Genomic DNA, 14,509 nt, shown 5'->3' with positions numbered 1-14,509 from the left:
GTGTCTAGGGGTGGCATCCCCCATACCCTCCCTAAAAAAGACCCCAGCTGAGCCATTGGACTGGGTAGGGGTGAGCTGGAGGGAGTTGGGGCGACTCTGCCTCCTTTGTGGCTCCTGCCCCAGGTTAGAAAACACCTCAAAACCTGTCCCTGTTGCCAAGCTCCGGCTTCAAAAGGGCCTTGAGACTCCCCAGCTCTGCTTCTGCCTTGCTGCACCTGTTCAGCCAGTTACTCCTCCTCTGTGCCTCAATTTCCCCAAAGACAACCATGAGCTTCAGCAGGCACTGAGGCACCTCCAGTGGCTTTAGGGTACCATGGAGCTGCTGCAGGCCCTGGCAGGGACCTGCCGATGCTGTAACAGCAGCAGGTGGCTGCTGGGCTCATGCGCAGCTCCAAAACCTGATGTTTGGCTCCCAGCCCTGCTTGGCATCATCCCAGGTGCACCCTGAGCCCCGTATGCTGTAAGTAGGAGCTGCCTATGAACCATGAGGTGCTAGCACCGAGAAGAAGGGATTTGCTGAGCAGAGCTAGGTTAAACCCCTAATTAAAAGGCTGTTAATTGGGTGAGGGAGTATCTGGAGAGCAAAACCTTGGAGGGGTCGGCTGGCTGCCCCGCTCCCGGGCTGAGCTATTCAGGAGAGTCCGTCGCAGAGCCCTGGTGCTGTTTTCTCTCTCTTCCTTCTCTTTCTATCCCTCTTTGGGGTTTGTCTGTTTTAACCATTTCCTTTTCCATGTTGACTCTTCATTTTTAATTCCTACCATGTGGTGATACCTCGGTGACTCCTCAATTCTTCTGTTTCTTTTCTCTCCCCTCTGTTATAATTTGTGGTGTATTTTTTCACTCTTGGGGCTACAAACTTCCCGACTCGCACCCTGGATTTTAATTACCAATTTACATGCATATATATATTGCTTTGTATTTAATTTCCTGCATTACCTTGTTGATCTGTGCTTAATGTCTTTTCGTTTAATTACGGCTTGGTTTTTATCCTTATAAACCTCCTTCATGCTTATTTTTGGTTTTATGCTGCTTTTTTTTGTCCCTTCCCCACCTCTCCCGAATGCATCCGGTCCCTGCGTGACGGTGTCGCCCCATCCCCCTTCCTTCCTTCTCTCTCTTGCTTTCGCTTGTCCCACCCATGAAAAATCCTGCAGGCTTTTATGGGCTGGATGAATCTGACCTCGACAAGGTATTCCACTTGCCCACAACCACTTTCATCGGTGGAAATGAATCAGCTCTTCCGCTCCGGGAAATCATCCGTCGGCTGGAGGTGAGGAGAGCGGGGGGGGGCTGTGTGAGACCTGTTTGCAGCTCAGAGCCAGGGCTGAGCAGTTGCTTTTTGGAGGTCCTGGGCCCTGCTGGTGCCTGCAGCCTGCACCAACCTGCAGATTTTTAGCTTTTCAGGTTGGGAGGTGCTCCTTGGCACTTGCCCCACTTATAGCAGCCACCCCATGTTACCTGGTCATCTCTGATCACCTCCAGCTTCACAGAATCACAGAATGATATGGGGTCGGAAGGGACCTCTGGAGATCATCTAGTCCAACCCCCTGCCAGAGCAGGGTCACCCAGAGCAGGTCCCACAGGAACGTGTCCAGGCAGGTTTTGAATGTCTCCAGAGATGGAGACACCACCACCTCCCTGGGCAGCCTCTTCCAGGGCTCTGCCACCCTCAAAGTAAAGAAGTTCCTCCTCATGTTTATATGGAATTTCTTATGTTCAAGTTTGTGCCTGTTATCCCTTGTCCCGTCACTGGGCACCACTGAAAAAAGACCAGCCCCATCCTCCTGACACCCACCCTTGAAGTATTTAGAGGCGTTGATCAGATGCCCCCTCAGTCTTCTCCAGACTGAAAAAAACCCAAGTCCCTCAGCCTTTCCTCATAAGAGAGATGTTCTAGGCCCCTTTGTAGCCTAGAACATCTCTTTGTAGCCCTCTGCTGTCCCCTCTCCAGCAGTTCCCTGTCCTTCTGGAACTGGGGAGCCCAGAACTGGTCCCAGTGCTCCAGATGGGGCCTCCCCAGGGCAGAGCAGAGGGGCAGGATGACCTCTCTCCACCTGCTGGTCCCACTCTTCCTGATGCCCCCCAGGATGCCATTGGCCTTCCTGGCCACAAGGCCACATTGTTGGTTCATGGGCATCCTGTTGTCCACTGAGACTCCCAGATCTTTTTCCTCAGAGCTGCTCTCTAGCAGGTCACACCTGACCTGTACTGGTGCAGGGGGTTATTCCTCCTGAGAAGCAGGACTCCACACTTGCCCTTGTTGAATTTCATCCTCTTCCTCTCTGCCCAACTCTCCAGCCTGTCCAGGTCTTGCTGGATAGCAACACAGCCTTCTGCTGTGTCAGCAACCCCTCCCAGTTTTGTGTCATCGAGTGCTGCCTTGGGGCAAAGTGTTTGGTCTACCCAAGATGGAGCAAACCCCAGGCAACTAAACATTGCATTTTTGGAAACCTCCTCAGCTATGTTTTCCAGTTTAAAGCAGCAAAAGGTGCTGGAAGAGCAGGAGCGAGCTGGAGGCAGGCAATACCTTTCTGCCTCCCCCTAACTCCATAGTGCTGTGTGGTGCCCCTTGGAGGGTCTCAGTGCAGGAGCAGCTCCATCCTGGGGCTGGGGCTTCCAGCTCTTGCAGCCAGTTCCCCTTTCCCGGCGCATTTCATACCCTGCTCTACCTGCTCTGAGAGTGCAGGTGGCTCCCATGCACACTGCAGGCTTGCTCAGATGGTCTCTACCAAGACAGGCTGACCTTGGGAGAAGCAAAGCTGCATCAACATCTTAGGTATGCTGTGAGAACGAGCTCCTTATTTGTTGAGGGAGATTGTTTTGCTGATTCTCTCCCTGCCATATGAAGTGGGGTTGTGTACCTGAGCACAGCTGATGCCACCAATATGGAAAATCTCACCTCCAAGGTGGATGTGAAGGACTCAAGAGTCTGGTCCTGGACCCCTCAGCAAAAGAGAATTAAACATTTTGATGCTGGGTCATGTGCAGGATCCGAGGTGCCCTGTAGCATACCAGGATGTCCCTTGTGGCGTCCCCTTTCCTGGGAAAACAACTCAAACAGGGCTCCCAAAATGGGGCTAGCTGATGGGTGCTGCTCAGTGGGGCCCCAGGCTCCCATTGCCAACAGCGGTTGCCAGTGTTCAGGCAGTGCTTGCTGGTGTTTGGGCAGTGTGGTGCAGCTGCCAGGCCAGGAGGGTTTGCATCTCCACTGGTGCAGGAGGGCTCTTTGACTTGCTGAAATGTTGAGGAGGGGAACGAAAGAGTCCCTGGCCCCATGGTCCAATATGATGTTGTGTGTGCCTGTGGTTGTGGGGGTGAGGTGTTAAAGCCCTGGTGATTGCCCCACTGCCTTTCTTCTGTCGGGGCAGATGGCGTACTGTCAGCACATCGGCGTGGAGTTCATGTTTATCAACGACCTGGAGCAGTGCCAGTGGATCCGGCAGAAGTTTGAGACCCCGGGCATCATGCAGTTCACCAACGAAGAGAAACGCACGCTGCTGGCCAGGCTGGTCCGCTCCACAAGGTACACCGGGGGGGCTTCACCTTCCTCTTCTCTTCCCATGCTGCCAGGGTGGTTTGTTCCCAGACAGAGCGATGCAGTCACCACCTGAGTCACTTCTTGATGTCATCTGTTGCACTCGGCTTAATCAGCAGGGTGACTGCCAACCAGCAAGCTGCTGGGCTGGCAGGCTCAGGTGCTGGCTAAGAGCCTGAAAACATGGATGATCCTAAAAGAAAAGGTCGAAAAATAAGGTTTAAGTGCAGCACAGAGTCAGGGTGGGGGAGCAGTCAGCTGTTCTCTGCAGGAGGGGACTGGGGTGACCAGGAAGGCTGTCGTGCTGCTGTGTGATGTCTGCTTAAGCATCACTTGGTGCTATGGCTCCCTCAGTGCAGTCCCCATCCTTTCTCTGCTTTCTGTCCTCAGCTGTAGCCCTGGCACTGATCCCTCTCACCCTTTGCCTTCCAGGTTTGAAGAGTTCCTCCATCGGAAATGGTCTTCTGAGAAGCGTTTTGGTCTGGAGGGCTGCGAAGTGCTGATCCCAGCCTTAAAGACCATTATTGATAAGTCGAGTGAGAAGGGAGTGGATTATGTTATCATGGGGATGCCCCACAGGTAACCCTGCTTCTCTCCTCAGTGCTCCTTGGGGCACGGAGGAGGGCGATGCTGCTGGGGGTCAGTACTGGAGGGCAAATTGGTTTCTGCAATTGCCTGACTGGCCTTGGGTAGTGGTGAACCTTACCTGGAGAGCTCAGGCCTTGGCTGCCCTCCGCTCATCGTGGTGTTTTCAGCTTCAGCTCATTTGTAAATTGATCTGGAGAGGGGTGGTGGCTTGAGTGGCAGAGCTTGAATCCCAAAGTAGGATTTGGGCTGCCTGTGCCAGAGCAGCTGTTGGGATGCAGTGGTGGCCGGTCCCTCCCCATGCTGAGAGGTGTTCAGTCTTCCTCTCGGGTGAAACAGCAGATCCTCCTTCCTGGGTGACCCTATAGCTGTCGCTGGAGGTGTGGGGCTGTCACACCGCCTCTGGGTAATGGGAGCGATGGCGGGTCACTGTCGGCACTCAATGCCGGGCTGACGCTGCTGGTTGCCAACAGTGGTCTGGCTTTTGCAGGGGACGCCTGAATGTTCTTGCCAATGTGATCAGGAAAGAGCTGGAGCAAATCTTCTGCCAGTTTGACTCCAAGCTGGAGGCTGCTGATGAGGTGAGTCTTCTCCTCCTCTGCCCATAGCAGCTTCTGTTGCCTGTCCTCATGCAGTCCCTGGAGGCTGTGGCCATACAGAGTGAGCTGGATTGTGCCACCACTTCTGGTGTCACTCGCTGGCTTTGGCACCACAAGGATTTCCAGATTGCATGGACACTCATGTGACTGAAGCCTTTGTGTCAGTGCCAGTGCTGGTGTGCCCTTTCCTGTCCCAGGGGGTACATGTGCCCTGGCTGCTGCTGGTGTCTCCAGTGCAGGCTGGGTGGTCAGTGGCTCTCCATGGGCATAAAGTAGCTGTGGGTTGAACAACGAAGTGAGGGGAACGCAGCCAGGAGCAGAGGTTGGCTTGTACCCTTGCAGCAGCCCCTAGTGCTGCAGGCTCTGTCACTGCAAGGCACTCATGCGCCAAAGCTTCCAGCATCGTAAGTGGGGATGATTTGGCTTTCAGAAAGCTGGACTGGGCTGGCTTTGTCCTGCCATGCCCTTCACGGGGGGTTTTGAGGTGAGAATGCAGCAGCCTGGAGCGTTGGTGCCCCGAGTGGAAAATGCAGCATATTGTGAGCGGTGCCAGGAGCAGCTGTACTGCCACAGTGCATGCAGAGCTTGGGTGACTGTTATCCCAGCTCTGTTTTGCAGTGTCTTCCCCAAACCCGTCACACTTGCTTCTTCCCCTGCACTTACAACCTTACCTAGATGGTCTTGATGGGTGTCTGAGGTTTGTTGGCGGTTTTGCACCTGGAACAGGCTACTTTTGCTCTGCTGAATGCCAGGTCAGCTCCTCACGTGAGTGCCTGCTGCTTTCTGGAGGTGCCTCCAGAAAATGCCCCCGTTTTTCAGCCTCTGGGGTCAGCACCACCATACCTCAAGTCTCCTTCTGTGCCCAGAAGCTGCTCGTGTTCCTGAGGGTGACTCTCCTCTCCCCTCCATCAGGGCTCTGGTGATGTCAAGTACCACCTGGGAATGTACCACCGGCGGATTAACCGCGTCACTGACAGGAACATCACCCTTTCCTTGGTGGCAAATCCTTCTCACTTGGAGGCAGCTGATCCTGTTGTTCAAGGCAAGACTAAAGCGGAGCAGTTTTACTGTGGGGACACAGAAGGGAAGAAGGTGAGTGTGCTGAGGTGCCCGCAGTGAAGTGGCCTGGGCTGGATGGGGTTTGGTGGGAAGGTGAGGAAACCCAGCATTTGATGGGTTTCCTGGTGTTTGTTTGCTGTGCCCCTTCCCCAGCCATCACCCTGCTGTCACCCTGACTCCCCCATTCTTCCCTGCTGTCTTTGGGGTAGGGAATCAGCCATGCCGAGCTCCTATTGCCGCTTCCTCCATCTCTGAATGACCGACTCAGCTGGGCTGTGGGGAGCAGGAAAATGAGGGGTGCTCCTGAAAGCCAACCAGAGCATCACAGCTTGGGGGGCTTGGCAGTAGGAGCCTCAAGCTGAAGGATCTCAACGTGACCAGGGATAACCATTCCTGAGGCTGGGAAAGCTGGAACCAGCAGCAGGAGGCAGCTCTCGGCACCCGGGTGGGAGAGAAGGTGGGGAGGGGGCTGGTGGGAGATTTATTTGCAGTCTGATTCATCGCAGACCTGTCTACAACACCAAGAAGTGGAAGGGTGAGATCAGAAGTGCTTTCCTTCCTCCTACACCCCAAGGGCTGGGTATAAATAGAAGAACTCTGTCCTTGTCTGACAGGCGGTGTCCTCAGCCAGCCCCAGGGTATGACAGCAAAATAACATCACTGAAACCGGAACAAGCTCCCGTTCCAGCTCCTTCCCCAAAGATCTGGGGTGATCTTCCCCCAGTTAGGAAAAGGCTTTGCTTTGGGATGTGTGTTTGGGAACAGGACTGGTCTCCCAGTCCACTGGGTGCCATCCTGCTGCCCGATCGAGGTGCCTGTGTGTGCCATCTTTGCTCGGGGGAGAACTAGTGGACACATCCTTCTCTGCAGTGGTTGTGCCGACTGTGTCCGGCTCCACTCCGATCCCTTGAGAAAGCATCGGATGTGTTGATGAGATACTCCGTGTCCTTTCTGGGATGCCAAAGGCTCACGGGGATGGGACTTGGGTCATTTCCTGGTGGCTGCCCCTGCCCACTGTCCCTGCAGAGGCCCTGCTGACCACTGTGGCTTCACATCTCACAGGTGATGTCCATCCTCCTGCACGGAGATGCCGCTTTTGCTGGGCAGGGCATTGTGTACGAGACCTTCCATTTGAGTGACTTGCCCTCCTACACCACCCACGGCACAGTCCACGTCGTGGTGAACAACCAGGTGAGGAGCAAATCCCTGGTGTCTGTGGGGTCCCTTGCTGAGCAGTTTCTGCAGGCTCAGGTCTGGATGGCAGCTGGCAGCAGGCAGTAGCTGTTTCCCAGCCAACATTCCTGGCATGAGCCGTAGTCCTGAGGTCAGCAGGGGGTACTTTATACCCAGCTGCTCAACAATAGCAGCTTTTGAGTCCAGCCTGGTGCAGAGGTGGTGGCAACCTGGTGCTCAGTGTGCGAGATCATGCAGGGCTACTCCGTTCTGCCCCCATGTAAACCAGAGTCTTTTCACTGGGACCAGTCAGTCTCCATGGGTGCAGTGGGATGATGGTACAGGGACTGGGACAGGCTGCAGTGCCCGGGGTGCAGGAGATGGGCAGGTTGTGCTGAGTGGCGCAGCCGTGAGGGAACCCCGTCTCAGCTGCAGCTGATACGGGCTGCCCTGGAAGCTGCATGTGCTGCTTTCCAAATCCTTACAACTGTGGTGGTCCCATTCCCTCACCTGCTGCAGATCGGCTTCACCACAGACCCACGGATGGCCCGGTCCTCTCCATACCCAACTGATGTCGCCCGTGTGGTCAACGCGCCCATTTTCCATGTCAATGCGGATGACCCAGAGGCTGTTGTTTATGTGTGCAATGTGGCAGCAGAGTGGCGAAGCACCTTCCATAAGGACGTGGTGGTGGATTTGGTAAGAAAAGTGGCATGAGGCTTTATCCTAAAGCTGTGGCTCTCTGTGGATGCTTGCTGGTGCTTCTTGGGGTGTATTTTCTGAAAGCTGAGTTTCTCTTCAGGGCTTGTCTGGCCCTTTTGATTTGAGGGGAGAGGGGAGGTGCTGTAAAGCAAGGCAACATGGCTGTAATAGCACTTGGAGAGGCGACACTGTCTCTGTATGGAGCCTGCCCTTGCCTCCAACATGGGGGAGGACACACTTAGGTCCTTCCTGGGCTGTTTGAGACCCTTCCTCGCACAGAGACCTGGGTACCTCTGACAGCTTTCAGAGCCATGGGTTGCAAGCAGCTGCTTTCAAAGGCTCTTTCCCATCTTGGCAGGTTTGTTACAGGCGCAACGGTCACAATGAGATGGATGAACCCATGTTCACACAACCCCTGATGTACAAACAGATCCGCAAACAGAAGCCAGTGCTGCAGAAATACGCAGAGTTGCTGATTTCCCAGGGGGTGGTAAATCAACCTGAGTACGAGGTACTGTCCCTTGGGCCCCCTAGCTTGGGGAGGAAAACTGTGACCGGCATCCCTGGGAAAAATGCTTGTTTGGTTCATACCTGGGTGTGGACAATGTGACAGGCCCATTTCTGCTTGTGCTTGTCACCTAAAGGTGGCAGAGCTGTGCTGGGGTTGGGTGGGTGCTGTAGTCCAGGCAGCGACGGGTTAGAAGCTGAGGCTTGTCCTTGGACTGTGCCAGCTCTGAACAGTGCAGGAACGTTCAAGGATTGCCCTGTGATCGGTGCGGCACAGGCCATACAGTGCTGGGCCATTGAAGCACGGCCAGGAGTTAGACTCTGCAGCACTTGGGCTTGCTGTGGCCTGGAGGTATCTGGGGCAAGTCCGCTGCCCCAGCTCTGCTGCCCTGGCAGCAAGCATGGCAGCAGCTCTGCCGGCTCCTCCTTGCCCCGGTACCACATTGCAGCATCTTTAGGATTGAAATCGAGTTGTCGGTTTGGATGGCAGCAGAGCTATCCCTTGGGGAACTGGGGCCCCCAGCAGTGGTTCTGGTTTCTAAGGCTGAGCTGCACAGCCCAGGGCTTCCTCTGCTGCGGGGGCAGCTGTGCCCTCCAGCATCCTGGCAAACTCATGCCAGGGCTCCCAGGCTCAGCACCCTTGTTTGGATACCCCTCACTAATGCTTTTCTGCCTCCCGGTTCTGCCTTTCAGGAGGAAATTGCCAAGTATGATAAGATTTGCGAGGAGGCCCACGCGAGATCCAAGGATGAAAAGATCTTGCACATCAAGCACTGGCTGGACTCGCCCTGGCCTGGTAAGTCAGCAGCAATGTTTTGGAGGACCCTAGCAAAGAACCTGGCTTCTCTGGAGCCATGGCAGCTATTTTCTAGTAAATCACCCTGGTGGAGAGGTGGGTTGATGCTCTTGGCTCCTGGCATCTCCGCCCTTGCTTGAGGGTGTCTGTGACCTGAGCTCTTGACATGGAGCTGGGCACGGCTCCTGCACGATGGACTGCTCCTCTTGCAGGTTTCTTCACTCTGGATGGCCAGCCCCGGAGCATGACCTGCCCTTCCACCGGTCTGAACGAAGAGGACTTGACGCACATTGGTCAAGTGGCCAGCTCAGTGCCGGTGGAGGATTTCACTATCCATGGAGGTAGGAGCTTGCGGGAGCTATGCCAGACTGGCTGTTTGTTCCAGAGAAGATGTGGGATAGGGCTGGAACGTAGCCTGGAAGCAAGGGACCTGATAGAGTGCTTCAATATGCATGGCCAAGGGAAGGGAATCTGCCCCTCTTCTCCATTCCCCCTGAGACTCCACCTGGAGCACTGTGTCCAGCTCTGGGGACCCCAGCACAAGGAACATGTGGACCTGTTGGAGCGGGTGCAGAGGAGGCCACAAAAATGATCCTGGCACTGGAAAAGCTCTCCTCAGCAAAAAGGCTGAGAGAGTTGGGGGTGTTCAGCGTGGAGAAGAGAAGGCTCCAGGGAGACCCTGTTGCAGCCTTTCAGTACTTAAAGGGGACTGATAAGAAAAGGAGACTGATAAGAAAGGTGCAGAGAGACTTTTTACCAGGGCCTGTAGTGACAGGAGAAGGGGCGAGGGGTTTAAAGTGAAAGAGAGCAGGTCTAGATGGGACATAAGGAAGAAATGTTTTACGGTGAGGGTGGCGAGCCACTGGAGCAGGTTGTCCAGAGAAGCTGTGGATGCCCCATCATTAGAAGTGTTCAAAGTCAGGTTGGAGGGGGCTTTGAGCAGCCTGGTCTAGTGGAAGGTGTCCCTGCTGATGGTGGGGGGGCTGGACTAGGTGACCCTTGAAGGTCCCTTCCAACACAAACCACTCCGTGAGTGTATGAGAATCAGTTCTCGAGGGAGCTGTGGTTAAGGAAGTGAACCAAGGAGAAGCTTTTCTTCAGGGCTGATCTTTCCCTGCAGTCCTGATTCCTTGTTCCTGGTTCATCCCTCAGGCAGAGGTAGATCTATTCCTCTGCCCTGAGCATTTGCAGTCTGTCAGTTTGTGGGCAGGTTGAGGGACAAACAGGGTGTCACTGGAGCTCCCTTCCACACCGACTACAAACCCACTGCTGTCCTGGCAGGTTTGAGCCGTATTCTGAAAACTCGTGGGGAGATGGTGAAGAACCGGACGGTAGACTGGGCCCTGGCAGAGTACATGGCATTTGGCTCCCTGCTCAAAGAGGGCATCCACATCCGCCTGAGTGGCCAGGATGTTGAGAGGGGGACGTTCAGGTAAATCCATGCTTTTGGTGGCTGTAAAAAGCAATTCCAGCCTTTTGAGAAGGGACCCAAAGGGTGATGATAAGAGTAATGCTTTCTCCTCTTCCAGCCATCGCCACCACGTCCTCCATGATCAGAATGTGGACAAGAGAACCTGTATCCCCATGAACCACCTCTGGCCCAACCAGGCTCCCTACACCGTCTGCAACAGCTCTCTGTCGGAGTACGGCGTCCTTGGTGAGCCAGGGGGTCTGCACCCACTGGCCAGGGGGTGAAGCCACTCCGGGAGGATGACCCCCTTGCTTCTCTCTCATCCCTCAGGATTCGAGCTGGGCTTTGCCATGGCCAGCCCCAATGCCCTGGTGCTTTGGGAAGCCCAATTTGGGGACTTCCACAACACCGCTCAGTGCATAATCGACCAGTTCATCTGTCCTGGGCAGGCCAAGTGGGTCAGGCAGAACGGCATCGTCCTGCTGCTTCCCCATGGCATGGAGGGCATGGTAAGCACCCTCCCAGCTCACAGGCACCCAAGGGTGCCCATTGCCTGGCTTGCACCAGCAGCAGAGCTGAGGGCAGCAGCTGCAGGTAGAACTGCTCACGGTGCAGCTGTGCCGTTGAGTCCTCGCACCTGTATTGTGCCCTGCTCACTCTGCCTCTGCCTTGGTCCCGCAGGGTCCCGAGCACTCCTCCGCCCGCCCAGAGCGATTCTTGCAGATGTGCAACGATGATCCCGATGTCTTCCCCGTGAGTGGCAGCTGCACTGAGCTCAGCCCAACCCTCCTGTGTGCTGGATCTGACCGCTGCCCTGCTGTGGGGAGGGGGTAGAGCACCCGGGGGGGCTCAGTGCAGCAGTGCGGGGTTGGGGCGGGCGTTGGGAGCCAGTAGCAGGAGGTGCAGGAAGCCCTGGGCTCATGCTGCAGCTGTGAGGGTTTGGGGAAAGGGGCTGAATGCGGTGCTCAGGCTGCACCTTTGCTGGCCCTGGCGCTGCTGCGCAGTGCACAGGCCTCCAAAGTGGTGTGGGAGGGGGCTGCTGGCTCCCCAAGGTGCCCCCACACAGACTTGAAGCCTCTCCAGGTCTCCATGTGCTCTGGAGGGGGAAAGGAAGGAGGAAGGGAGAGCTGGGGGATGGGATGGGCTCTTCTCCCCACTGCTGGAGCTGTGAGGCCAAGAGGCACCTTGTGTTTCTTGCAATCCCCTTGGCCGCACTTGGTGGGGCAGAAACTGGACGACTTTGATGTGCGCCAGCTCTATGACTGCAACTGGATCGTCGTGAACTGCTCCACTCCGGCCAACTTCTTCCACGTCCTCCGGCGCCAGATCCTCCTGCCTTTCCGCAAACCGGTCAGTGCTGGCTGCTCCGCGCCTGGCTCGGTGCCAGGCCAGGGCAGCCTGGGGACGGGACGTGGGCCTGGCTTGTTCTTGCCCCTTGGCAGCAAACACGAGCAGTTTGCCTCTGCCGAGGCCAAGGACCTCTTGCTGTCCAGGGTTGGCTCGGTACATGCCGTGCTGCCAGGGTGGCTGCAACCCCTTCCTGCGCTCCACGGGGAGGTCAGAGGTGTTGGGTGCTGGCAGGGGTAAATAACATAACGGTGCCATGGGGCAGGCAGGGCCCCGGCAGCACCTCAGCCGCTTCCCTGGAGGAAACCCAGACTGGGAAAGCTGGTGCTGTGAGAAACTGCTGCCCAGTCTGGCAGAGCATGGAACAAATCTGAGGGGGCTTTGGCTGCACTGAGGCAGGGGGACGTCGAGCAGGTTGGTGCTCTGGCCTTTGCCTGCAGGGGAGGTGTTTCTGGCGAGGCTGAACCGCCTTCCTCTTCCTCTGCTCCCCTTCCAGCTGATAATCTTCACTCCAAAGTCACTGCTGCGCCACCCTGAAGCCCGCTCCAGCTTTGACGACATGCTGCCAGGTACTATCAGCACAGAGCTGTTTTTTCCTCCCCCATGCCACAAGATGAAGGGTGAAGGGCAGGATCCGGCTGCCTCGGGTAAAGTGCACCTGGCAGCAGCCACCACACACCAAAGAGCAGCCAAGCGCGGCTTGGCTGGGGCACCACAGACAGCCCGTGTGGGGGAGTTCTGTGCCGGTGCGGACGCAGCTGCCTCCCTCCCTGCTCCCTGCTCGCCCCCAGGGTGTGCTGGCTACAGCTATACATACCCAGGAAATCAGTCACCCCTCATTAGTGCCGAGTCTGGCACCCTGGGGAAACACGGCTCCATTTCTCCATTGGCAGCTGCTTCCTGCTGGAGCAGTGCAGCAGGGCCATGGCAGCCCCAAGCGGCATACAGTCGTGATGGTTTGTACTGGGAGCAAGACCCGCTCCCAGCTGGGGTGCCAGGGGCTGGTGGGGGACAGAGGTGCAGGGTGATGGTGCTGTCTCCTCTCCCCTGCAGGCACCCACTTCCTCCGTGTCATCCCTGACAGCGGCCCTGCAGCGCAGAACCCCACGCAGGTGAAGCGGGTGCTGTTCTGCACTGGCAAAGTCTACTACGACCTGACCCGTGAACGCAAGGCCCGGGAGATGGAGGCCGACGTGGCCATCACCAGGGTGGAGCAGGTGAGTGGGGTCCGGCTGCCTCCAAGCCTGCGGGCCGGTGGTGCCGTGGCCCCCGTGACACCCCCCTGTCTGCCCTGCAGCTCTCCCCCTTCCCCTTCGACCTCCTCCAGCGGGAAGCCGAGAAGTACCCGGCAGCTGAGCTGGTGTGGTGCCAGGAGGAGCACAAGAACCAGGGCTACTACGACTACGTCAAACCCCGGCTCCGCACCACCATCAACCGCGCCAAGCCTGTCTGGTAGGGACTCGGGGGTCGCTGTGGTGCTGGGGGGGGGTGATGGGGTGCAACCCCACCCCATCCCTCTCTTCTCCTCACAGGTATGCAGGACGGGAGCCAGCAGCTGCCCCCGCCACCGGCAACAAGAAAACCCATCTGACAGAGCTGCAGCGGCTCCTCGACACGGCCTTCAACCTCGACGCCTTCAAGGACCTGGCCTGAGCGCCAGGCAGCGGCAGCAGCATGTGTCTGCCCGTCCATCCATCTGTCCCCGCTCACCTCCCCCCTCCTTAACTATAGACCTTGTCAAGCCCCATGCTGCTGCCTGGAGTCCTTGTCTGCCTTGCGCCGTGCAGCTGCCCGGGGCTGAAAGAGGGGCAGTCAGTGGGTGACACCCTCACCCCCGCAGCATCCCCCAAAGACGGGCTGTTGGCGGGTGACACCCTCAGCCCCCCCACTGTCCCCCAGTCCCCACAGCTCTGCTCTGGGGGTGTCCAGGGGCCACCCCAGGGTTCCTTGTCAGGTGTGCCCTGAAGGGCTTGGGCAGGTCTGGAGGTGCCCCCCATCCTTCCAGCTTCCAGGGCACCCGTGGGCTTGTGCCCATCCCTGAGGAGCACCCCTCCTCTCTGCCCAAACCCAACCTCGAGCCACCGTGTCCCACCGGGGGGTCCCGGGTGGGGGTGACCCCAGGGGGGCTGGCAGGGTGTCCCCAGGGAGCACCACGTCCCCCCGGCGCCACCTGGGGACGGGAGGGAGCGCTGCACACAACACTCCCACGGGCGCTTGAACACGTGAGAGTGGTGTCACACATGGTGTCGCTGTCACACCGTCACCCTGGCCAGGCAGGGCCGTGCACTCGCGGACAGCCCGCGGTCACACGCGTGTCACACCCCGGCACCCTACACACGCGTGTTGCGCTGGCACACGTGTGCCATGCCCCGCTGCCCCACGTACGTCACCTTGTCACACACGTGTGTTGCCCCGCACAGCCACACACGGATGTCACACTGCCACACACGTGCCACACCCCACCGTCCCCCCACGCAGTCACACGCATGTGTCACGCTGTCACGCACGCATGTCACACCCCGCCGCCCCACACAGGGTCACACACGCGTGTCGCACCCCGCACACGTTGTCACGCACGAGCGTGCCCCCCCGCTCCGTGCTCACGCGCCGCGTCACGCGCGGGCTGTCACGCGCGGCTCACAGCCTCGGGGTGCTCGGCGCTCGACTGCCCGCGCCTGGCGGGGCGGGGCGGGGCGGGGCGCGGTGTCCCCATGGCCCCTATTGTGCGCGCGGGGCGGGGCGGGTTCCAGCCGGGTCCCGCCCCCTCCTCCCGCGGCCGCGCGCGCTGAAAATCC

The 14,509-nt window shown here is 57.7% G+C and overlaps 1 protein-coding gene across 9 annotated transcripts in view; it reads left to right on the top strand.

Moving 5' to 3' along the window:
* The window catches only part of OGDH (oxoglutarate (alpha-ketoglutarate) dehydrogenase (lipoamide)), a 34,426-nt gene extending 20,965 nt beyond the window's left edge, over window positions 1–13,461 (top strand). For all 9 annotated transcript variants that reach the window (XM_014958748.1, XM_014958743.1, XM_014958749.1 and 6 more), the window contains 19 exons: window positions 1,155–1,270; window positions 3,369–3,523; window positions 3,968–4,114; window positions 4,611–4,701; window positions 5,632–5,811; window positions 6,841–6,969; window positions 7,471–7,650; window positions 8,012–8,164; window positions 8,854–8,956; window positions 9,169–9,297; window positions 10,238–10,388; window positions 10,486–10,613; window positions 10,698–10,876; window positions 11,049–11,120; window positions 11,595–11,717; window positions 12,211–12,283; window positions 12,768–12,931; window positions 13,012–13,166; window positions 13,247–13,461. In XM_014958748.1, coding sequence (XP_014814234.1) covers window positions 1,155–1,270; window positions 3,369–3,523; window positions 3,968–4,114; window positions 4,611–4,701; window positions 5,632–5,811; window positions 6,841–6,969; window positions 7,471–7,650; window positions 8,012–8,164; window positions 8,854–8,956; window positions 9,169–9,297; window positions 10,238–10,388; window positions 10,486–10,613; window positions 10,698–10,876; window positions 11,049–11,120; window positions 11,595–11,717; window positions 12,211–12,283; window positions 12,768–12,931; window positions 13,012–13,166; window positions 13,247–13,367 — 2,549 coding nt within the window. In that variant the 3' untranslated portion in view covers window positions 13,368–13,461. The remainder of the gene's footprint in view (window positions 1–1,154; window positions 1,271–3,368; window positions 3,524–3,967; window positions 4,115–4,610; window positions 4,702–5,631; window positions 5,812–6,840; window positions 6,970–7,470; window positions 7,651–8,011; window positions 8,165–8,853; window positions 8,957–9,168; window positions 9,298–10,237; window positions 10,389–10,485; window positions 10,614–10,697; window positions 10,877–11,048; window positions 11,121–11,594; window positions 11,718–12,210; window positions 12,284–12,767; window positions 12,932–13,011; window positions 13,167–13,246) is intronic.
* Window positions 13,462–14,509: the final 1,048 nt, after the last annotated feature.

The sequence above is a fragment of the Calidris pugnax genome, unplaced genomic scaffold (genome assembly GCF_001431845.1).
Source record: "Calidris pugnax isolate Ruff unplaced genomic scaffold, ASM143184v1 scaffold244, whole genome shotgun sequence".
NCBI classification, from domain to species: domain Eukaryota; kingdom Metazoa; phylum Chordata; class Aves; order Charadriiformes; family Scolopacidae; genus Calidris; species Calidris pugnax.
Note: the sequence above shows the minus strand (reverse complement) of the source record. Positions and strands in the feature narration are given on the sequence as shown.